The sequence below is a fragment of the Balaenoptera borealis genome (assembly GCF_965194805.1).
Source record: "Balaenoptera borealis genome assembly, chromosome: 9".
NCBI lineage: Eukaryota > Metazoa > Chordata > Mammalia > Artiodactyla > Balaenopteridae > Balaenoptera > Balaenoptera borealis.
Window position 1 is genome coordinate 49,746,200 of NC_138873.1, and position 24,305 is coordinate 49,770,504.

The window sequence follows — 24,305 nt, forward strand, 5'->3', positions numbered from 1 at the left end:
ATTTTCATCAAGAGGCTCCTGGGCCAGGTGCCAGGGTACTTGTCAGGGTCCCATGACAATGATGTGGGGAGTTTTAAACCCCAGGGCTGGACAAGCTTGCATGCAGCATTGTGTTGCTGTGCTGACAGCAGCGGCAACCTGGGAAGACACTCTTTGTCGTTAGACGCAAAAGGAGCGTGACCAAGCAAAACTAAGAGGCGTTTGTACTAAAGTGTGTCTATAATTTATGATTTCATAATTAAGTAGTTTCCCAGAAAGAATGACTTTCCCTAACGTTTCAGCATTTCCCTGTCAAACTTATTTTGTATGTGTCTGTCTCCCCCACCAGACTGTGAGCACCTCCCTGGAGCCTCCGGGTTTTATTCAAATGTGTGCCGACCAGTGCCTGGCACAGAGTGGCTGATGCTCAATAAGTATTGTTTGACTGAATGGTAATCAACAGCTAATTTAGAGAAGGAAAAAAGAAATAGGGGGTGGGAGCCATTAACTGGGAAGATATATTACTTAATGTTCTCAGGCTCTCTCTGACTGGAGTCTCTTGCCTACTCAACCTTCACAGAACAGGAACAGCTATACGAAAAGCCTGTTTCCCAAAAAAAGGTGCCCCTCAGGGCAGACTGACTACATAATTTGCAGGGCTCTCAGCACAGAATAAGAATGTGGAGGCTCTTGTTAAAAAATTATTAAGAGTGTCAGCACTGAGCCAAACACAAGCCCTTCTAAGACTGTGCAGGTGGCATGCCCATGAAACTGTCCCTGCCTTAAGGATTGCTGAGGAAAAGACAGCCTGTGGGAAATTAGTGAGGCTTCTTTCAGTCCAGAGGACTGCAGGGCTCTCAGCCACCATAAGGCAGTGCAGACCTGAGAGCCACTAAGACTGTGGGCTCTCGGGACTTGGTGCAGAGATATGAGTCTCATAATGCCTAACCCGGAATAACGCTTTACCACTTACAAAGTGTCTGCATTTATCTCGCACCCTCATGCCAGAGTGTACTCTTCTTCCCCAAGCCCACACACTTGGCTTCACACTGACTAACCTGCTTGCGCCCCGCTCTTCCTTGCTTTCCGTTTAACCCCAAGTCACCTAGGCCACCCCATTTAGGGGCAAAAAAACCATAAAGGTACTAAAGTGCCTCAGGGCTAGCCTGTTTCGATGTTTCTTTGTGGGTGACAGACAGTTCTTGCCATAATACCTGTCTTAGGCTATTCTGGCTGCCATAACAAAATACCACAGACTGGCTGGCTTACAAACAACAGAAATTTATTGCTCACAGTTCTGGAGGCTGGACGTTCAAGATTGGTGTGCCAGCACGGTGGGGTTCTGGTAAGGGCCCTCTTCTGGGCTGCAGATGGCTGACTTCTCTCTGTGTCCTCACATGATGTTAGGGCCTAGGGAGCTATGAGGGGTCTCTTTTAAAAGAGCACTAATTCCATTCATGAAGGCTCCACCCTCATGACGTGAGCACCTCCCAAAAGTCCTACCCCCTAACATCATCACACCGGGCATTAGGATTTCAACATAGGAATTTGGGGTGGGAGACACATGCTCAGACCATTGCAATACCTGACTGGAGAACAATGTGTGTACATGAACAGTCCCTTTATTTTGTCCCCAGAACCCTCCCCTGCCCCTTTCCTCACCTTAAAATGGGGTTTAGGGGCCCATCTTAATCACTCTGCAGGAACCCCTGTGCCCAGACCCCCAGAGTCTTTCCTGACACTAGATGTTCACCCTGCCAGCTGCTGGGGCTTCTCCCTGCCCAGGTCCCTGCCCTTCCCCATCATACACTCTGGGCAGTACTCTGCCCTTGGGATCACAGTGAGCCTCTGGAGGTTTCCAGGTGGTGACAACTATAGGTGGGGAACTTGAGCTCTAGCAAGGATTTTATGACTGGTGCTTCCTTTTGACTGGAGGGGTCCCCATTTTTGATTCTTCTGGATCACCACTACTTTCCCCCAACCCTTCATCCACTCTACCCTTGCTTTAAACGGGGGCTTAGGGTTCTCATCCCCCTGCTCCTGGGAGGCCCCCATGTCCTCTGCTGAAAGCTGGAGGCTGTCCCACAGTGCTAGAAGGCCACCCTTGCCAGCCGTGGTAGTGCCAGCTCCAGGGACTGTTGGCAGGTGCATGGTCCAGACGACAGGTGCACTGAGGTCTAGAACTCTGGGTGCCACCCCCCCCCCCTTGCTCGGGGGGAAGGTGCCCAAGCGCCCTGAGGATTCAGGCATTATGGGACCATGACAACAAAACTGGCCCCTAGGAGGCACCTATTTCTGAAGCTCTAAGCCTTGGAAACCATAGTAGGCAGGGGAGGATTTCTCCACAACGGGGAGTGGCTCCGGGTAATACAAAGCCGCAGCTGAGAGAGCCTGACGGGATCGAGTGGAGTTTGCCTTTGATCAGAAGATCGAGACAGACATCCCCTCTAGCTTTTGCAGTCTCCTGCTTAATCTGGTAGCTGGGCTTTCTCAGGCCTCATTTGTCTCCCTGTGATTGATGTGGCCTTAACTATAGCAGCTCCGAACCAACCCCCTGCCGCAAAGTGCAGCCGTGTTTGTTTTGCAGGCGGCTAGTAGTCTTGCCTCGCTGATGCTCTGCGTCCTTCCCACCCCCATCCCAAGCTCCTGATACCTTGCACACTGACCTATGTTTTCTCCTTTACAGGGTCCCCGGTGGCATATAGATCTCCAGCCTTGGGCAGGTCCTGCTCGGTCCCTGGATGAAGAAGCCTTGAGGTTCCTGAGATACATCAGCACCATTCAGGTTGTGTTTCAGGCACAAGTGGTTATGGAGACTCTGTAAAAGATGCTAATTGCACCCTTAAAAAATTTTATTTATTTATTTATTTTTGGCTGCGTCGGGTCTTAGTTGCGGCGCACAGGCTTCTTGCTAGTTGTGGTGCATGGGCTCTGTAGTTGTGGTGCACGGGCTTAGTTGCCCCACGGCATGTGGGATCTTAGTTCCCCGACCAGGGGTTGGACCCGCGTCCCCTGCATTGGAAGGCAGATTCTTAACCATTTGGACCACCAGGGAAGTCCCGCTAATTACCCCCTTTTAAAGAAGGCTGGGGAGTTTCTCAGTGCCTCCTGATAGGGACTTGATAGAGTTTCTGAGGCCTTGCTGCTTAAATATATTCACTCCCTTAGAGGCATATAATAGATGCCTTCCATCTGCTTCGGCATCTTATCCCTTCCAGGAGTATCGTCACCCTGAGATGTTTTAATGATTCATCCCGATGTGTTTTAAAGATCCACTTTAGAAAATTGTTTTGGAAAACCATGTGAAGCGACAGATTCCTGCCCATGAGTAGGCAGTCCAGTGTGTCACAAACCAAAACCGTCATCTGGAGGTTCAAATTCCATTTTGTATTTGGAGAAGTCTGCCTTTTCGCTTTTCTGCCACAGAAGCTTGGCAGACAGGGATGCGTTAGGCCAGAGAGTAAAGGAGGCTTTGCAGGCAGTAGGAAGAGAAGCTTACTGAATCCGAAGACTCTCTGTTCTTAGGGCACTTTAAATCATTACTGAGCACTGGCCTTCATTAGTGACTTAACACATTGTGGCAGCTCCTGCCCGGGCGACCCGAGCAGGCAGAGACCCTCCATTAAGGAGAGTCTATGGCTCTTGACACATTAATCAGGAGGTTCCATTCTCAAGTAGCCTGATCCTGAGGAAAGAGAGACAGAAAAGAAAATCAAGGCCCGAGGGAAAGTTCGCCCTGAGCTGAGAGGTGCTAGTAAATTAGAAACTCAGACTGCCTGTGAAGCTGCAGCTGGGGAGGCTGCACTGTGGAGCTGGTATGGCACTGGGGGTCCCTGGGTCTTTTGATCTCCCTTCGGCCCACTAGCTCTTGGCATCCCACTTCCCCTCCCAAACCTCACTGGTGGCCAAGCCCGTTTTTCATCCATGGGAGAGCATATATTTCTGGAATTTTAGAAGGCTAGTTTAGCGGTAAAAGAAAGTCCCATTTCTCATATGATGCAGTCAGACAACCAGGAATTTTAGTATTTGTCACCTAGACATGGAAGTAAAAGCTTGTTGAATTCATCATGAGTAATGGGATGATAAATTGGTCCCTGTGCTTTACATAATTTCATCTTATTTTGCTGCTGCAAATTAATTTGGTGGACTTAGACAATTAAAATACTGAAATTTTAATTTTATAGTTTGGTTTTACACGAGGAATAAGAAGCTGGATCTCTTAACTGTGACTTTAAGAAGCCCTTAAAAGCCCTAGAGAAAAATGAGAGGTGTTAAATTTATGAGTTGAATTTGAGAATTGTGAGCTTCACCTCCCAGTATAAATTGACCACATGAAAGCCTCTAAATTCTATTTTATATGTATTTCAGGTTAATGTTCTGTAACTTATAAAAGGCATGTTAACTTAGAAGAAGCTCTTGAGGCATGAAAGTGTTATTTCAAGCCCCTCTTGGAGTTTTCCTATGAGTTATGGGCTGAGAGGGAAAAAATTCTTTAAAAAAAGCATCCTGGGGCTTCCCTGGTGGCGCAGTCGTTGGGAATCTGCCTGCCAATGCAGGGGACACGGGTTCGAGCCCTGGTCTGGGAAGATCCCACATGCTGCGGAGCAGCTGGGCCCGTGCGCCACAGCTACTGAAGCCCGTGCACCTAGAGCCCATGCTCTGCAACAAGAGAAGCCACCGCAATGAGAAGCCTGCACACTGCAACAAAGAGCAGCCCCTGCTACTAGAGAAAGCCCACGCACAGCAATGAAGACTCAATGCAGCCCCCAAAAATAATTAATTAATTAATTAATTTAGGAAAAAAAAAAAAAAAGCATCCTGTGAGGTAGTTTAATGTTGTGACCCTGGGCAGTTTATTTTGCTTGTTTGGCTCTGGCTGTTCTGATCTTGAAAACGAAGAGATTGTATCAAATTATTTCTAAGGTCCCTTCCAGCTCTGTGAGCCTGTACTTTATTAAGACTAGTGTAGAATTGTTATTAACCAAGTATTACTGAGCATCTACTATGTGCCAGGAACATAGGCCTTGGGAATACAGTCTCTGCCCTCAGGTGGCTAACAAACTAGTTGGGAAGGTAGATAAATGGACATATAATTATTATTCAGCTTGATGAGTATAATAATAGAGATTTGGTTGTTAAAGCTCGCTAAAAGATTTTTAATCCTCTAGAAAGAACAAGATAAAGTTCTAGACCTCACAATTGTTTTGTAATCAGACGTCATTTTACCCAGTTAAAGTCCTGTGCTTTTGTGTGCTTCCGAGTCACTAGACCAGCAGGTGGGAGCTCCTCAGAGATGACACTAACTGGTTTAATCAGAATCCTACTGACCAGTGCTCCCTCCCCCTCTCTATGTAATGCAGAGTTTTTGGCTGCTTTGGGAGCTTATGCCTCATTTAGAACTCATCTTGACAATGAAAGCCTACAAAGCTGGCAGAATATTAGAGTCACTATTACCTAAAATTTTCATAGTTAGCAGTAGTGAGTCATAATGGGCAAGGGAAAAAAAAAAACAAAAAAAAACCCTCTGTAGGTACTTAAGCAAATCCCACCTCCATCCTCTTACACTGCTTTAATATATATATATATATTTCCCTCAAATCCGTGTTCAAGCTTTTACAGCAAGGCCTAGCATTTGATATGTTTATCAGTTGATTTATTCATTCCTCAATTCAGCAGGCATTTGTTGCGTGCCTGCTCTGTGGATGACGCTGTGCTAGGCACTGGCTGGGATGTCAAAACTGAATTAAATATCCCCCCCACAGTGGTGAACGGCTAGGATGCAAGAGAACTGTGTGTTCTCTAACAGGGTGGACAGATGGGGTGGGTAAACTTCCCCAGGCCAAAGGAGCTTGGGAACAGAAGCACAGAGCAAGGTATTCGGGTAGAGTAGGCATAACATCAAGCTCAGTTTTTACTAGGTATTGTTTTCTAATGTGAAAGGCCATGGTTACATCTCTGAGTTCTGGAGTAGACGATACACTGCTGCTAACAAGAAACAGTTAAATCATAAACCCAGTGCTGTGTTCTAAAGGAAGGCTCCAGATCCAGCTTTTTATGGCAACCCCCGAACCATATGCCTTCAGGAAGCATGGCTTGCAGTACAAAATTAATCTAAGCAACAGTTGCTGTTTTAAAAAGAAAAAATACATTTTAAAGTCAGTCTATCTATCTATCTATCTATCTATCTATCTATCTAATCATCTAACCATCTAACTGATTGTAAGAATGACATAAGAACCTACGGATCTAGAGATTCAGATTTTACAAATTTATAACAATAGTTTCTATTATATTTACTGCTACACACACATGCACACACACACAAACTGGGATAAAGGCAACAAAAATACAACCCTTTCCTTGATATTTTACCTTTCAAAATAATGTATTTCATTAACATACAGTTTGATTATTGAAGCGATTCTTGCCAAGTCCCCAAAATTTAAGGGCTCCCTTTGCCAGATTCTACTTATGGGTTGGCAGAAATGCTATTCAGGCTTTTGGGATACAAAATGAAAGGAAAATAAATTAGATCCCTTCAAGTTAAATAACTAAAAAGCATTTCAGAAAACATTTTTTCCTGGAGTCTGTTTTCCTTTGTCCAGGCTTAATTCTGTTTATATGGCTAAAATGACAAGGGGAATTAGAGAGAGGGAGAAAAAAACCCATAATTACCTGAGTTAGAGCTTAGCTAGGACTTACTGCCCTCGCTGATTTTGCTCACAAGAGAGTTCATTGAAGCCTTGGCCATAAATCTTAACAAGAAAGTTTGAAAAATCAATATTTAATTAATTTTTAGGAGCTGAATTTTACTGAGTCCTTACTCCTAGTTGTTTTCAAAAGCTAATGTCTATAAATGAGATGGTTAATAAATGGTTAAAATGGAAAAACTTCTGTGTTCTATTTTTGAGCTAGGAGAGGAAAGGGGAACATTAGCAGAGATTGAATGGAAAAGAATGTTTTTCCAATAGGGATATCTGTGCAAGACGAAGTCTGTGGAAGAAGAAGAAATGCTTAAAGTATTAACTTTAATAGAATAAAACTCCACTCCTCAAGGTTTAGTGGAGGAGCAGCTGAACCTCAAAGCCGTGAATCTTTTTTTTTTTTAACATCTTTATTGGAGTATAATTGCTTTACAATGGTGTGTTAGTTTCTGCTTTATAACAAAGTGAATCAGTTATACATATACATATGTTCCCATATCTCTTCCCTCTTGCGTCTCCCTCCCTCCCACCCTCCCTATCCCACCCCTCTAGGTGGTCACAACGCACCAAGCTGGTCTCCCTGTGCTATGCGGCTGCTTCCCACTAGCTATCTATTTTACGTTTGGTAGTGTATATGTGTCCATGCCACTCTCTCACTTTGTCACAGCTTACCCTTCCCCCTCGCCATATCCTCAAGTCCATTCTCTAGTAGGTCTGTGTCTTTATTCCCATCTCGCCCCTAGGTTCTTCATGACCTTTTTTTTTCTGTATATATATTCTATATTCCATATATATGTGTTAGCATACTGTATTTGTTTTTCTCTTTCTGACTTAATTCACTCTGTATGACAGACTCTAGATCCAGCCGCCTCACTACAAATAACTCAATTTCGTTTCTTTTTATGGCTGAGTAATATTCCATTGTATATATGTGCCACATCTTCTTTATCCACTCATCTGTTGATGGACACTTAGGTTGCTTCCATGTCCTGGCTATTGTAAATAGAGCTGCAATGAACGTTTTGGTACATGACTCTTTTTGAATTATGGTTTTCTCAGGGTATATGCCCAGTAGTGGGATTGCTGGGTCGTATGGTAGTTCTATTTGTAGTTTTTTAAGGAACCTCCATACTGTTCTCCATAGTGGCTGTATCAATTTACATTCCCACCAACAGTGCAAGAGTGTTCCCTTTTCTCCACACCCTCTCCAGCATTTATTGTTTCTAGATTTTCTGATGATGGCCATTCTGACCGGTGTGAGATGATATCTCATTGTAGTTTTGATTTGCATTTCTCTAATGATTATTGATATTGAGCATTCTTTCATGTGTTTGTTGGCAATCTGTATATCTTCTTTGGAGAAATGTCTATTTAGGTCTTCTGCCCATTTTTGGATTGGGTTGTTTGTTTTTTTGATATTGAGCTGCATGAGCTGCTTGTAAATTTTGGAGATTAATCCTTTGTCAGTTGCTTCATTTGCAAATATTTTCTCCCATTCTGAGGGTTGTCTTTTGGTCTTGTTTATGGTTTCCTTTGCTGTGCAAAAGCTTTTAAGTTTCATTAGGTCCCATTTGTTTATTTTTGGTTTTTTTTCCATTTCTCTAGGAGGTGGGTGGGTCAAAAAGGATCTTGCTGTGATTTATGTCATACAATGTTCTGCCTATGTTTTCCTCTAAGAGTTTGATAGTGTCTGGCCTTACATTTAGGTCTTTAATCCATTTTGAGTTTATTTTTGTGTATGGTGTTAGGGAGTGTTCTAATTTCATACTTTTACATGTACCTGTCCAGTTTTCCCAGCACCACTTATTGAAGAGGCTGTCTTTTCTCCACTGTATATTCTTGCCTCCTTTATCAAAGATAAGGTGACCATATGTGTGTGGGTTTATCTCTGGGCTTTCTATCCTGTTCCATTGATCTATATTTCTGTTTTTGTGCCAGTACCATACTGTCTTGATGACTGTAGCTTTGTAGTATAGTCTGAAATCAGGGAGCCTGATTCCCTCCAGCTCCATTTTTCGTTCTCAAGATTGCTTTGGCTATTTGGGGTCTTTTGTGTTTCCATACACATTGTGAAATTTTTTGTTCTAGTTCTGTGAAAAATGCCATTGGTAGTTTGATAGGGATTGCATTGAAACTGTAGATTGCTTTGGGTAGTAGAGTCATTTTCACAATGTTGATTCTTCCAATCCAAGAACATGGTATATCTCTCCATCTATTTGTATCATCTTTAATTTCTTTCATCAGTGTCCTATAATTTTCTGCATACAGGTCTTTTGTCTCCTTAGGTAGGTTTATTCCTAGATATTTTATTCTTTTTGTTGCAATGGTAAACGGGAGTGTTTTCTTAATTTCACTTTCAGATTTTTCATCATTAGTGTATAGGAATGCCAGGGATTTCTGTGCATTAATTTTGTATCCTGCTACTTTACCAAATTCATTGATTAGCTCTAGTAGTTTTCTGGTAGCATCTTTAGGATTCTCTATGTATAGTATCATGTCATCTGCAAACAGTGACAGCTTTACTTCTTCTTTTCCAATTTGGATTCCTTTTATTTCTTTTTCTTCTCTGATTGCTGTGGCTAAAACTTCCAAAACTATGTTGAATAATAGTGGTGAGAGTGAGCAGCCTTGTCTTGTTCCTGATCTTAGTGGAAATGGTTTCAGTCTTTCACCACTGAGGACGATGTTGGCTGTGGGTTTTTCATATATGGCCTGTATTATGTTGAGGAAAGTTCCCTCTATGCCTACTTTGTGGAAGGTTTTTATCATAAATGGGTGTTGAATTTTGTCGAAAGCTTTCTCTGCATTGATTGAGATGATCATATGGTTTTTATTCTTCAATTTGTTAATATGGTGTATCACATTGATTGATTTGCGTATATTGAAGAATCCTTGCATTCCTGGAATAAACCCCACTTGATCATGGTGTATGATCCTGTTAACGTGCTGTTGGATTCTGTTTGCTAGTATTTTGTTGAGGATTTTTGCATCTATGTTCATCAGTGATATTGGCCTGTAGTTTTCTTTCTTTGTGACATCTTTGTCTGGTTTTGGTATCAGGGTGATGGTGGCCTCGTAGAATGAGTTTGGGAGTGTTTCTCCCTCTGCTATATTTTGGAAGATTTTGAGAAGGATAGGTGTAAGCTCTTCTCTAAATGTTTGATAGAATTCGCCTATGAAGCCATCTGGACCTGGGCTTTTGATTGTAGAAAGATTTTTAATCACAGTTTCAATTTCAGTGTTTGTGATTGGTCTGTTTATGTTTTCTGTTTCTTCCTGGTTCAGTCTTGGAAGGTTGTGCATTTCTAAGAATTTGTCCATTTCTTCCAGGTTGTCCAATTTATTGACGTATAGTTGCTTGTAGTAATCTCTCATGATCCTTTGTATTTCTGCAGTGTCAGTTGTTACTTCTCCTTTTTCATTTCTACTTCTACTGATTTGAGTCTTCTCCCTTTTTTTCTTGATGAATCTGGCTAATGGTTTATCAATTTAGTTTATCTTCTCAAAGAACCAGCTTTTTTAGTTTTATTGATCTTTGCTATCGTTTCCGTCATTTCTTTTTCATTTATTTCTGATCTGATCTTCTGATATCTTTCCTTTTGGTAACTTTGGGGTTTTTTTGTTCTTCTTTCTCTAATTGCTTTAGGTGCAAGGTTAGGTTGTTTCTTTGAGATGTTTCCTGTTTCTTAAGGTAGGATTGTATTGCTATAAACTTCCCTCTTAGAACTGCTTTTGCTGCATCCCATAGGTTTTGGGTCGTCGTTTCTCCATTGTCATTTGTTTCTAGGTATTTTTTGATTTCCTCTTTGATTTCTTCCGTGATCACTTGGTTATTAAGTAGTGTATTGTTTAGCCTCCATGTGTTTGTATTTTTTACAGATCTTTTCCTGTAATTGATATCTAGTCTCATAGCATTGTGGTCGGAAAAGATACTTGATACGATTTCAATCTTCTTAAATTTACCAAGGCTTGATTTGTGACCCCAGATATGATCTATCCTGGAGAATGTTCCATGAGCACTTGAGAAGAATGTGTATTCTGTTGTTTTTGAATGGAATGTCCTATAAATATCAATTAAGTCCATCTTGTTTAATGTATCATTTAGAGCTTGTGTTTCCTTATTTATTTTCATTTTGGATGATCTGTCCATTGGTGAAAGTGGGGTGTTAAAGTCCCCTACTATGATTGTGTTACTGTCTATTTCCCCTTTTATGGCTGTTAGTATTTGCCTTATGTATTGAGGTGCTCCTATGTTGGGTGCATAAATATTTACAATTGTTATATCTTCTTCTTGGATCGATCCCTTGATCATTATGTAGTGTCCTTCTTTGTTTCTTGTAATAGTCTTTATTTTAAAGTCTATTTTGTCTGATATGAGAATTGCTACTCCAGCTGTCTTTTGATTTCCATTTGCATGGAATATCTTTTTCCATCCCCTCACTTTCAGTCTGTATGTGTCCCTAGGTCTGAAGTGGGTCTCTTGTATATAGCATATATACGGGTCTTGTTTTTGTATCCATTCAGCCAGTCTGTGTCTTTTGGTGGGAGCATTTAATCCATTTACATTTAAGGTAATTATCGATATGTATGTTCCTATTCCCATTTTCTTAATTGTTTGGGGTTTGTTATTGTAGGTCTTTTCCTTCTCTTGTGTTTCTTGCCTAGAGAAGTTCCTTTAGCATTTGTTGTAAAGGTGGTTTGTTGGTGCTGAACTCTCTCAGCTTTTGCTTGTCTGTAAAGGTTTTTATTTGTCCATCAAATCTGAATGAGATCCTTGCTGGGTAGAGTAATCTTGGTTGTAGGTTTTTCTCCTTCATCACTTTAAATATGTCCTGCCACTCCCTTTTGGCTTGCAGAGTTTCTGCTGAAAGATCAGCTGTTAACCTTATGGGGATTTCCCTTGTGTGTTATTTGTTGTTTTCCCCTTGCTGCTTTTAATATGTTTTCTTTGTATTTAATTTTTGATAGTTTGATTAATATGTGTCTTGGTGTGTTTCTCCTTGGATTTATCCTGTATGGGACTCTCTGTGCTTCCTGGACTTGATTAACTATTTCCTTTCCCATATTAGGGAAGTTTTCAACTATAATCTCTTCAAATATTTTCTCAGTCCCTTTCTTTTTCTCTTCTTCTTCTGGGTCCCCTATAATTCAAATGTTGGTGCGTTTAATGTTGTCCCAGAGGTCTCTGAGACTGTCCTCAGTTCTTTTCATTCTTTTTTCTTTATTCTGCTCTGCAGTAGTTATTTCCACTATTTTCTCTTCCAGGTCACTTATCCATTCTTCTGCCTCAGTTATTCTGCTATTGATCCCTTCTAGAGAATTTTTAATTTCATTTATTGTGTTGTTCATCATTGTTTGTTTGCTCTTTAGTTCTTCTAGTTCCTTGTTAAACGTTTCTTGTATTTTCTCTATTCTATTTCCAAGATTTTGGATCATCTTTACTATCATTATTCTGGATTTTTCAGGTAGAGTGCCTATTTCCTCTTCATTTATTAGGTCTGGTGGGTTTTTACCTTGCTCCTTCATCTGCTGTGTGTTTTTCTGTCTTCTCATTTTGCTTAACTTACTGTGTTTGTGGTTTCCTTTTCGCAGGCTGCAGGTTCGTGGTTCCCGTTGTTTTTGGTGTCTGTCCCCAGTGGCTGAGGTTGGTTCAGTGGGTTGTGTAGGCTTCCTGGTGGAGGGGACTAGTGCCTGTGTTCTGGTGGATGAGGTTGGATCTTGTCTTTCTGGTGGGCAGGTCCACGTCTGGTGGTGTGTTTTGGGGTGTCTGTGGCCTTATTATGATTTTAGGCAGCCTCCCTGCTAATGGATGGGTCTGTGTTCCTGTCTTGCTAGTTGTTTGGCATAGGGTGTCCAGCACTGTAGCTTGCTGGTCGTTGAGTGAAGCTGGGTCTTGGCACTGAGATGGAGATCTCTGGGAGATTTTCGCCATTTGATATTACGTGGAGCTGGGAGGTCTCTTGTGGACCAGCATCCTGAAGTTGGCTCTCCCACCTCAGAGGCACAGCACTGACTCCTGGCTGGAGCACCAATAGCCTTTCATCCACACGGCTCAGAATAAAAGGGAGAGAAAATAGAAAGAAAGAAAGAGGATAAAATAAAATAAAGTAAAATAATATAAAATAAAGTTATTAAAATAAAAAATAATTATTAAGAAAAAAAATTTTTAAAGTAAAAAATAAATCCAAAAAAACGGATGGACAGAACCCTAGGACAAATGGTGAAAGCAAAGCTATACAGACAAAATCACACACAGAAGCATACACATACACACTCACAAAAAGGGGAAAATATATAAATATCATTGCTCCCAAAGTCCAGCTTCTCAATTTGGGATGATTTGTTGTCTATTCAGGTATTCCACAGATGCAGGGTACATCAAGTTGATTGTGGAGCTTTAATCCGCTGCTCCTGAGGCTGCTGGGAGAAATTTCCCTTTCTCTTCTTTGTTCGCACAGCTCCCGGGGTTCAGCTTTGGATTTGGCCCCGCCTCTGCGTGTAGGTTGCCTGAGGGCGTCTGTTCTTCACTCAGACAGGATGGGGTTAAAGGAGCAGCTGCTTCGGGGGCTCTGGCTCACTCAGGCCGCGGGGAGGGAGGGGTACGGATGCGGTGCGAGCCTGCGGTGGCAGAGGCCGGTGTGACGTTGCACCAGCCTGAGGCGCACAGTGCGTTCTCCTGGGGAAGTTGTCCCTGGATCACGGGACCCTGGCAGTGGCGGGCTGCACAGGCTCCCGGGAGGGGAGGTGTGGAGAGTGACCTGTGCTTGCACACAGGCTTCTTGGTGGCTGCAGCAGTAGCTTTAGCGTCTCGTGCCCGTCTCTGGGGTCCGTGCTGATAGTCGCGGCTCGCGCCCGTCTCTGGAGCTGCTTTAAACGGTGCTCTGAATCCCCTCTCCTCGCGCACCAGGAAACAAAGAGGCCAGAAATAGTCTCTTGCCTGTTTGGCAGTTCCAGACTTTTTCCCGGACTCCCTCCCGGCCAGCTGTGGCGCACTAGCCCCTTCAGGCTGTGTTCATGCAGCCAACCCCAGTCCTCTCCCTGGGATCCGCCCTCCGAAGCCCGAGCCTCAGCTCCCAGCCCCCGCCCGCCCCGGTGTGTGAGCAGAGAAGCCTCTCGGGCTGGTGAGTGCTGGTCGGCACCGATCCTCTGTGCGGGAATCTCTCCGCTTTGCCCTCTTCATTCATGTTGCTGCGCTCTCCTCCGCGGCTCAGAAGCTTCCCCCCTCCGCCACCTGCAGTCTCCGCCCGCGAAGGGGTTTCCTAGTGTGTGGAAACCTTTCCTCCACAGCTCCGTCCCACTGGTGCAGGTCCCATCCGTGTTCTTTTGTCTCTGTTTTGTCTTTTTCCTTTTGCCCTACCCAGGTACGTGGGGAGTTTCTTGCCTTTTGGGAGGTCTGAGGTCTTCTGCCAGCATTCAGTAGGTGTTCTGTAGGAGTTGTTCCACATGTAGATGTATTTCTGATGTATTTGTGGGGAGGAAGGTGATCTCCGCGTCTTACTCTTCCGTCATCTTGAAGCTCCTCTCCAGCCCTGAATCTTGACCATTAATACTTGCTGGACTCTTGGGGGCCTCTGGCTAATTGTAGGGGCTGCCTGTCTGGCCCTTTGTTAGGGGTGAGGTTGGAGAGGCTGCTGTTTTCAGTTGAAAGCTCTGGCCCAGGTGTAGCCTCTTCCCTTAATTTGCTAAGGCACAGGTGAGGCCAGGCTGGAACATTTCAGTGGGACTTTACAAAAGGCTGCCAGGAAACTCACAGGACCACCTGCGTAACAGTCACCTGGGGGAGCTTATTAAAATGCATGTTCACATGCATCGACCTCAAAGATTCTGATTTTATAGAATGGAGTGGGACTCAAGAATTTGCATTTTTAAGTACTCCCGCATCCATCAGAATGTAGGTGGGCCACACCTTGAGAAACACAATGGGAGAGGCTAGAGTTAGGTTTAAATGGTGTTGGGAGGGTACTATGAACAAGTACCTGTGAATGTCCATCTCCTGATCTGTCTTCTGGGGGCTCTTAGGGAGAGTACATACAAAGAAACAATAGCAAAACATCATACCATTTTAATAAATAAATCATCATACCACTTTAATAAAAATACCCCCAGGAAGCTGCCCTAGAACAAAAGGTTCAGGCTTAGGAGATCCAGGCACGTCTTTGGGGCCCACCAAACTGCCCAGGCTTAACTAACTGCCTGCAGGAGCCAGGGCGTGGAACCAAGTTCCAGTGAAGGTTGAAGGCATCATAATCTACGTACTAGTGAAAACCAGCCAGATGAACATTGAGCTTTGACTAATTAGATTAGCAGCTTCTCCTTTGGGTGGGTGAGTGGAAGCAAGAAGTGCGCAGGCAGAGGCATAATTTCCATTTATTTGTGGGAGAATCGTAGGAAATGAATTATACAAATTAACATGTTGATGGATCTAGTTAATAAGTGTGTTCTGTACTAGTTGCTTGAGAGAAGATTCAATTCCATTTTCCATTATCACTTTTTTCTTTAAACCGTGGTTGTGGATAGAGAAGTATTGAGAGAAAGATACTGGGTTGAAGATATTGACAAATTAATCAATAGTGAATCTGAGAAAAAAATGGAAAATTTTATTCAGGCCAAACTGAGGATTATAACCTGGGAGATAACCAGCTCTGAGGACTATTCTGAGGAGGTTAGTAGATATTTGATTTTGACAAAGGGGTCTGTGCAATCAAGCACACATCTTGGTAGAAAGTTACTATTAATAGCAAGGAACAGGTATCTTAGTTAATAGTTTTAGTGCCTTTCTGAGTATGGGCAGATGCAAGAAACAGGATTCATACATTTTCCCCTGAAAATATCTAACTATCTGAAGGCCTATTCTGCCAGTTTTTCCAGAGCACAGAATGTCTCATCCTGATTTTTGCCCTGAATTCCTTTCAGGGTGTATTGTAGGTCAGTGACTGCAGTGGCTAATGAGATTCTTGTAGAACTAGGTGGTGGGCAACATTCTTTATTCTACAATCCCCTCCCTTTTGGTCTTAATTTTTTTTTTTTTTTTTTTTTTTTTGGTCTTAATTTTGACCAAGGTTTGGGAGGCATTTCATGATCAATTTGTCTCACAGCACTAGGAATGCTTATTCCCAGCTCAGTCAAGGATTTCATTGATAGGCTACTTAATGTGCTATTACTGGACTTGGCCCTGTTAACTATAGTCAAAAGCCTCTGGACCATCTGTCTTTCTAGTCTGTTATGGTCTAGGAAATGCTTGCTCTTGTTGCTTCTCATATCCAGAGTTACACTATTACAATCTTTGATCTTATAGGACTATATATTTGGTCAATTGTTTCAAGTCATCTAATCATCATTAATTTTATTGAAGACTCCATCACACATATGGTAGTACTACAAGAAACAATTATCTTGCAAAATAGGCAGACTACAAGTAATATAGCTAGTAACATTAATAAGGTCCTAAGTAAGTATTTAAGCTAAGAATTTCCATTAGTTGAGGCCCAGTATCTCCCCAGGTCATCTGACCCAGTCTGTTCTGCACCAGTCTCTATCTTTAAGGGGAAAGATGTATTGGCATTGTACATAAAGTTCACCAAAGATGTCTGCACATACAAGGCAAGTGGTGGGTTATAAAATTTCATGTTTAAATTTTTCTTGCCTTAAAATGTGAGTTTTTATTTCATCAAAAGAAAAGAACAGTTAACTATTTAGGATTTCACTTTTTAAGCTTTCCTATAAAATGTCCAGATTCTAGCAGAAGGCTCTCTCTCAGTCACTGATAGATAGTGCTAGGATGATTTTGCCAGGCCAGCCCTAGATTACAGCAAGAATAAGGGAGATGCTGGCTCCACGTAATATGCTCTTTTCAGATTAACATTTTGGAAAATCAGTTAAATAAAAGGATTGGGCAAGTCTAGAGTACCTTCTTAAGAAGAAAATTGTCCTGTTATGTTTTCCAATGCATTAAAGCAATGAACCTCAAAACCTCCTTTGCATCTGGAGTGGTGTGTTGTCTGTGATGTGACAGCAAGAGCTGCTGCATGATTCATGGAGCATCATGATGACTATGAGAGTTTTGAGGGATTAGGCGGAAATACTGTTGCTCAGTAAGATAAATACCTTGGCCACAGAACTTGTTTTCTTTGGTTCCAACAGCCTCAGTTGTGCACACTGTGCCAGCCTCAAACACAAGTCAGAATTCCTCACTAAGTATGTTTACTTAATGTGCATTTGAAATTAGAGACTGGCTTCCTTCCACTTTACTTAGATACCACGTTCCTTTTGGTTTTCTTATCTAATTTTGATGGATGAGTTAAGAGAGGTGCTTTGGCTAGCTCTGGAAAACCTCCTTCCTGGCTGGGGCTCTTGCCCTTTCCCCCCAGGAGGAATTTCAATGGACCAGTGTATCACAGAGGGTACTGTCTTGTTAGTAGGGACTATGCATTAGTCTCACTTGACCCCAAGCTGTTTACCTTGGTTAACACATACTTGGTCGGACCATGGTGGCCTGACCTTATCTGCCTGAGATAAAGAGTAGATAATCTTGTATCCTTCGAAGATCTATGCTCTTGGTCATATCTCACAACTTCTAATAGGAATGCTGTGGGTAACAGGCCTCTGTGGTTTGGGAGCACTGTTCTCCATGTCTGGAATGCCCTTCTTGGTCTCAGCCTCTTAGTCAACTTCTGTTCCTCCTCCAAGACTAACACACCTCTGCAGAGCTTTCCTGACTTTTCCTCCCTGCCTTCCTTGCTCCTGATTTGTTCTCCCCTGTATACTCTGTGCACAAGGCTATAGCAGTTCTTAACTTCCCTTCAAACCTGCCTGTAGTCTCCATGAGGTTACTTATAATCTAGTATTTGGAATGCCTCCAAACATTTTACAGCAGTCTTGTGATTCCCTGGGGAGGGGAGTAGTTAGCAGTGGAGAAGGACATAACTCTCCCGTTACGGTTTTCAGGGACTGGGAAAGCAGTTAAGTCTCTACCTACCATCTATCACCCAGTGCTTTAAATTATTCACATTGATTTCCAATCCTTACAGATTGCGTGTGATCACGTGAGCACAGACAGCCTGGCTACTGACTCCAGCCCTTCAAAAAAGCCCTGGTCTGTCTGTCTTGATGACAGGTTTGGCTTAGCTCATCAAATTCGCAACAAGCAGTGCCGCCTCTATTCTTTAGGGTAAGTACATTTTACAGCAGAAAACAAAAAATGTTCCTGCAGGCAGCCAAGGCTTTTTCAGCAACACAAATTATGAATGGTTGCAGGGTATACGGGTGCTATGCTTCTTCTCCTGACATCATTTCAGACTCATCTGTCTGTTATGTAACTGTGGGCACTTGCAGAGCACCAGTGGCCAGGGCCACTGTGTCTCCCATTCTGTTGGTAGTAAGTTGACAACTTCCATTTTCAGCATGATGATGATCCTCTTGGTGAAGCCAATGATTCTCAGCTAGAATTAGAGCATTCTTATTAGAAACAGAAAAGTATTAAGAATGCACCTAGAAAAAAAAAGAACAGTGAGTATATTAGAAATTTTATACTCAGTTATGATGAGTGACCCAAGACAAATGGCCACTGTTGGATTTTTATGTTTTATGTTTATTTTATGTTTAATGCCAATGGTAAATCTGTGTGTACTTTTACACTGAAAAAAGAAAGAAGAGGGAACTCCTATGAAAATAATGAGATTTTGTCAAAACTGGGGGAAATATTGATATTCAGTTATTCAGGCTGAAAATGACCTAAATGTATGCATAGATATAGAGAGCTTTTTGTAAAAGGGTGAATATAAAATAATGAGATTAGATAAAAAAATATACGAAATGCATCAGTATTCATATAAACAGTCCTGAGAATTTGCAAATTATATATGTCTCCAAAAAAAGGCAGGAGAAGGTTATTTTTGTTTGGAATACCCTGTTGCATCGACTCTAGAAGCTGTGTGGTTAGGTTCTCAGGCAAGATCCCTGGAGTCCTTTACAAAATACTGGGGACCCTCACAAGTGTCCTCTGCTTGTTCCTCACCGATAGGCTTCATCTCCTCTATGATTTACATTCAGGCTCATGAGTGACAACTGCCACCCAGAATCCTAGATGATAAGGGTTCAGAGCTGACCTTTGGGTGCTGTGGAGACCCACCAAAAGGTGCTAACGCGTAGAGGATCACGACCGATGTCAAACTTCACCGAACAAGGATTCTTAGAGTCACTGTGGATTAAAACAAAAGCAAAAACAACAAGTTTGAAATAAGTTTCAGGATAATGGAGACATTCTTCTATGGGTTAAATGAAGAGCCATGGTATATATCAGTGGAGCGTGGTACACAGTAGGCACTAAATATATATTTGCTACAGAAAGATTGCTTGAGGTAAGAAGACTAAAGAGGGAAGCTGGTTCTGCTGTGATTTAAACTAGGAGCCTGAAGATTAGGAAATGAGTTGCTCAGCCAGTTGATTAGAACAGAGCTCTTTTTTCTGGGAGCCTACCAGCTATGATGCAAGATTGGATAAAGAATGGGAACTTGTGACAGTCGAGTTTAATTTATATCATATTAACAATGTATGAAAGTAGGTCATAAAAATAATTGCATAGTACTACATGCAAATTAGAGATCTCAGCTTAGTCCTATTTTCTTGCTCCAAACTGCCTTTATGTTTTGGTTAATATTTTACACCCCGGAATAATTTCATTTAAAGCATACAACTGTGTAAAACAAAACTGCGAAAGCTTTTTTGGGGGATATTTTTCACGTTCCTTTTTGCTTTCCTTATACTTCAGAGCCATTAGATGAAGTGGTTCTGCTGTGAGATTTCAGATTATTACATGTAAAAAAGGGAGTTTCTTATTTTCATGTAAATGTTCACTATTCAAAATCAACTTTGTAAAGAGCAGATAGGAGCAGTTGAATCCCACTGGGAAAAGAAATGACTAGATTTTAAGTGCCAACATTTGATTTAAAACCTAACAATGCTTAATTGAAAACTGGAAATTAAAGAAAATATTTCTTATGTCCTAAAAAAGGATGCTTTGGATTGTGGATGTTTATGTTGATTGTCCTGTTACTCAGGATTCACCTGAGAATCTTCTCAGGTGAATTGCTTGCTTCAGGGGCAGGTAAATAGCCAACTGACAACACCTCAATTGATGCTGAGGGAAGAAGTGGTGGTCCTGAGGTGCAAGCATTTAGGCATGTTGGGATAGCTGTGAGATAGGTGGGGAGGGCAGGTGGCAGGTGGGTCACGGGGCGCCCACATCCAGGCAGTATGTGCTACAAACCTCAGGGCTGTGGCAGCCATTCCTATCCTGAGCATAATGAATGAAGCTGCAACGGAGGGTGGGGGGGTGGTGGCCTTCTGGGGGTGAGAGGAAGAAGGGATCTGAGGACATACTGATCAGAAAGCCGAGGCTGAATGCCCTCCTTCTGATCCATGTCCTACCTTTCTTCCACTCCCAAGAACTGAAGCAGCCATCACCTCTACCTTCTCTCTGATGTCTGAAATTTCTTTACTAAGAATCAAAGCTTTTTATTCTGCAGTTAATGTAAAAGACATTTTTCTAGGAGAGTATACTCTGAGTAAAGTTCAGTTGAAAATTTAAAGAAGATTCTTTTTAGTTTTGAAAAGGGGAAGAATAGACCAATTAAGATAGGGGAAGGCACTGAAAAGGAAGGTTATGTTATGGAGAAGGGGAAAGAGAAGAGATGTGACGAGAGGCTGCAGGTTCACATGATAATATTGTCTACTGCACGACTTCAGATGGGGCCTGCCCTGAAAGTCTTCTTGTGTGTGAGGTGGAGGGGTGATGGTGGGGAGATGGGGTGGGGATGAGGGTTGTAGCTGAAGTGAATTGGGAAAATCACCTTTTTATCCTTCATGTCAAAGATTATATTTCAGGGGTAGGAGTGGGAATAGAAGAGAAAACTTGAGAAGGGATAATACATAGGTAAATCTTTTTCATCTCTCCTTTAGTTCTCTGACATGTTAATACCATTTGGTTTGAAGACAGATTCTCAATGTGAGACAGAAGAAAATTTGATACATGATACATGGTTAGGCAACAAGAGCCAATATCTTAGGCAGAAAATCTGGGACTTCTGGTTGCCCTGAGCATTTCAAGAGGAATGAATGAGCTCCAGAGCCAAAATTTTTATCTTTTAATAGTTTAATTAGCACAGCAGGAGCTCATATTCTATATGAATGAGGAATCAGAAAATCAGGGACCCAAGGACCCTTTTTAGACAATTTTTTTCCTAATCACTCTCCCCATGAAATTTTAGTACTATAGATACACCGTATATCTGTTTATGTAACATATGTATTATCTATGCTTTAGACATAAAAACAAGAAGATTTTTTTTGGCCCTCAAGAATCAATTTTTGCCCCCTTAGGTGTGATATCATGCCTGTTAAGAATATATTTTAGATGAAGTCTTGTCATTTTATGCAATGTTATTTAATAAAAATTAATAATTATAAAATATTTTAATCCACTATTCAATGTCATTTATGCTTTGGAAAACCTATTTCTCCTTCTCTAGTAGTTGGCAGTTTACAGATCTAGATAATTATTTGGCCAGATTCTCTGGTTCCTGCTGGGATGAGGAATGGATAACTGAAACTTCTCCTGGGAAAAACACTAATTGTCTTACTTCTTCCAACCTTTCTTGTCTTCAGTGATGAGAGTTAAAAACTTTCCCTGTATCTGCTCTGATTTTATTTTTTTATTTTTTTAAACAGCTTTAAATTGAGATATAATTCACATAACACACAATTCATCCATTTAAAGGGTACAATTCAATGGTTTCTAGTCACCACAGTCAATTTTAGAACATTATCATCACTGCAAGAAAGAAGGCCTGTAGCCAGTAATACTGACTCTCAATTCCCTCCAACCCTCTTTCAGCTCTTTGTCTCCCAGTCCTAGGCAACCACTAATCTACTTTCTGTCTCTATAGATTCACCTATTCTGGACATTTCAGATAAATGAAAGCATACAATATGTGGTGTTTTGACTAGCTTTTTCACTTAGCATAATGCTTTCAAGGTTCATCCATGTTGTAATATGTATCAGTACTTCATTCCTTTTTACTGCCAAATAATATTCCATTGTATGGATATACCACATTTTATTTATTCATTCATCAGCCAATAGACATTTGGGTTGTTTCCACTTTTTTGGCTACTATGAATAATACTACTATGAACAGTCATGTATGAGTTTTTGTGTGGACATATGTTTTCATTTCTCTTGGTTATATACCATTTTATGTTCCCACCAGCAATGTATGAGGGTTTCAATTTCTCCACATTGTCATCAACACTTACTATTATTGGTCTTTTTTTTTTTTTTTAACACACACACACACTGTATTTTATTTTTACAAGAGATAAATAGACTGACACCATATTATTGGTCTTTTTGATTGTAGCCATCCTAGTAGATGTGAAATGGTATCTCACTATAGTTTTATTTTGTTTCTCCCTACTGGCTAATGATCTTGAGCATCTCTTCATGTGTTTATACTCTGAGCTTTTGCTTCTTAGGGAACATAAAGGATAGTCACCTTAATACTCTTAGAAATATTTTAAAAGAATAACCAAGGACTTGAAACAGTGCCACATCCATCCCTTCTACTCTTCAGTAACACTGAAGGGGATGCAATTGCCAGCACTGTAGCTAGTTCAAGGGACACTTTTATACAACATGGGAAAGACATTTCCTCTCTCAAGAACCTTTACTTATCTGCTGCATAATCATTATAGTGATTAGGCATGGTGCCCCCTCGAATTGTTTAGTGCACATCCCACACACCCACACTTAGGGATCCTAGTTGTTGCTCTCTGAGACATCAGGAGAGGAGGGCAAAAATGGTTACTCTGTTATTCTACTACCTTTGGCTGTTTAGTCCTGTAATCTGCCCCCTTCCTATTTCTTCAACAAATCCCTCAGATTTGATGGCCCTTCTGTACTGAAGAGTTTTTGTGATCTCAAACCTCTCCATTAACATATACAGCATAATATTTATAAGCATGAGTTATATAATTTATCTCTCCGCCATATAGGAGGATAGGTTACAGTCTTCATGAAGGCTTATACCTTTGAATATATGTATTAACAGCTTAACTATTTCAAAAATGGGTTATAGTAGAAATTGCTAATTGTCCCCCAATATTCATTCTTCCATTCTTCTTTGGTAACGGAACTCCTGAGTTTAGCAGGGCACATGGCCACCTTGCCAAAGATTGCATATTCTAGCCTTCCTTGCAGCTACAAGTGGCCATATGACTAGCTTTGAGCAATGTGATACGAGTGCAAGTGATGTGTGCAATTTCTAGGCCATGCCCCTAGGAAGAAAGGATGTGACCTTCACCTCCCCTTTTACTTTTCTTGATGGCTGGAATGCAGTTGTGATGGCAGGAACTGGAACAACTGTCTTAGACCTTGAGGTAAAAGCCATATGATCATGATCTATATATATGTATATATATAGATATAGATAGATAGATAGATAATTTCTATAAAGTAAACTTTTCTACAGCGAATTCTCTTTCCAGTTAAATAAGAGCAGAAAATAGTTTCCTTATAGACTAAATACATTTTTGGTATAAAAAATAATTTTCTTTTACTTAGTTTATTGTAGTTATTTGTTCAAAAATCTTTCTTTACTACTTCTGAGTTTCTTCAGATCAAGAATCATGTTTAATTTATCTGTCTGTCTCCGGTGTCTAGGGTACTGCCTTGAACATATAAAGTGCTCTGTAAATATTTATTAATAAACATGAATAAGTCAGTGAAATGTAGCCCATTCCATTCTGTGTTGGATATTGTACTGTATATTCTGGGAATTCCAGACCCTACCTAATAGTTTTCTTTTACTTAGTGCAGCATTTTGTGGGTTTGTCTGTGATCATTCATCTACCTTCTCAGCACTATGGATACAGAAATAAGCCAGATTGACACAGCCCTTTACTTTGTGGAGCTTTCCTATCTAGTAGCTGTCAATTTCATAGATCCCTAAGTTCACAAATATTCCTTCCATGATTCTGTGTCCTGCCCTTACTTGCAGTGAGGTAGAGTGTAAAGAGCACATGCTTTGGAACTACCTGGATTGGATTTGAGTCCTGATTTTACCCCTTTGGGCCACTTTTTGCAACACTTATGTATATTAAATTTGTTCTTCCTCTTGCTTTTTACACCTACCCCAAACTTGACTAATTTAAACTAAGTGTGAAGAAGTAGCAATACCATTTTGAATAAATGAAAGTAAGAATTACAGACCTTGATTAAATAAATGTAGTTTATTACTTTCCAATACAGTACATATTATATATTTAGATTAAATGGATTTTGTTTAGTAAAAGCATAACAAAAAATTTACAAATTTCAATAGTTTCATGTTATTTAATGTATCATACAAAATAGTTCCTCTTCATCTAATGATTAACTTATATATGTGTATGTGTACTTATGATATTTCTAATAGAGAATCCTTGTACATGTGTAGAAAATCTCTGGAAGGATACACAAAAAATTGCTAACTGATTATCTCTGGAAATTGATGGCTAAAATTCTCGTGGTAGGAAACTTTTACTTTTCGTTTTATATACTTATATACAACTTTAACTTTTTCTAAG

General features: G+C 41.1%; 1 protein-coding gene across 9 annotated transcripts in view; it reads left to right on the top strand.

The window, feature by feature from the left end:
• The window catches only part of METTL24 (methyltransferase like 24), a 180,951-nt gene that overhangs the window by 30,837 nt on the left and 125,809 nt on the right, over nt 1-24,305 (top strand). For all 9 annotated transcript variants that reach the window (XM_082404870.1, XM_082404871.1, XM_082404873.1 and 6 more), the window contains exons 2-3: nt 2,666-2,764; nt 17,711-17,850. In XM_082404870.1, the coding sequence (XP_082260996.1) occupies nt 2,666-2,764; nt 17,711-17,850 (239 nt within the window). The remainder of the gene's footprint in view (nt 1-2,665; nt 2,765-17,710; nt 17,851-24,305) is intronic.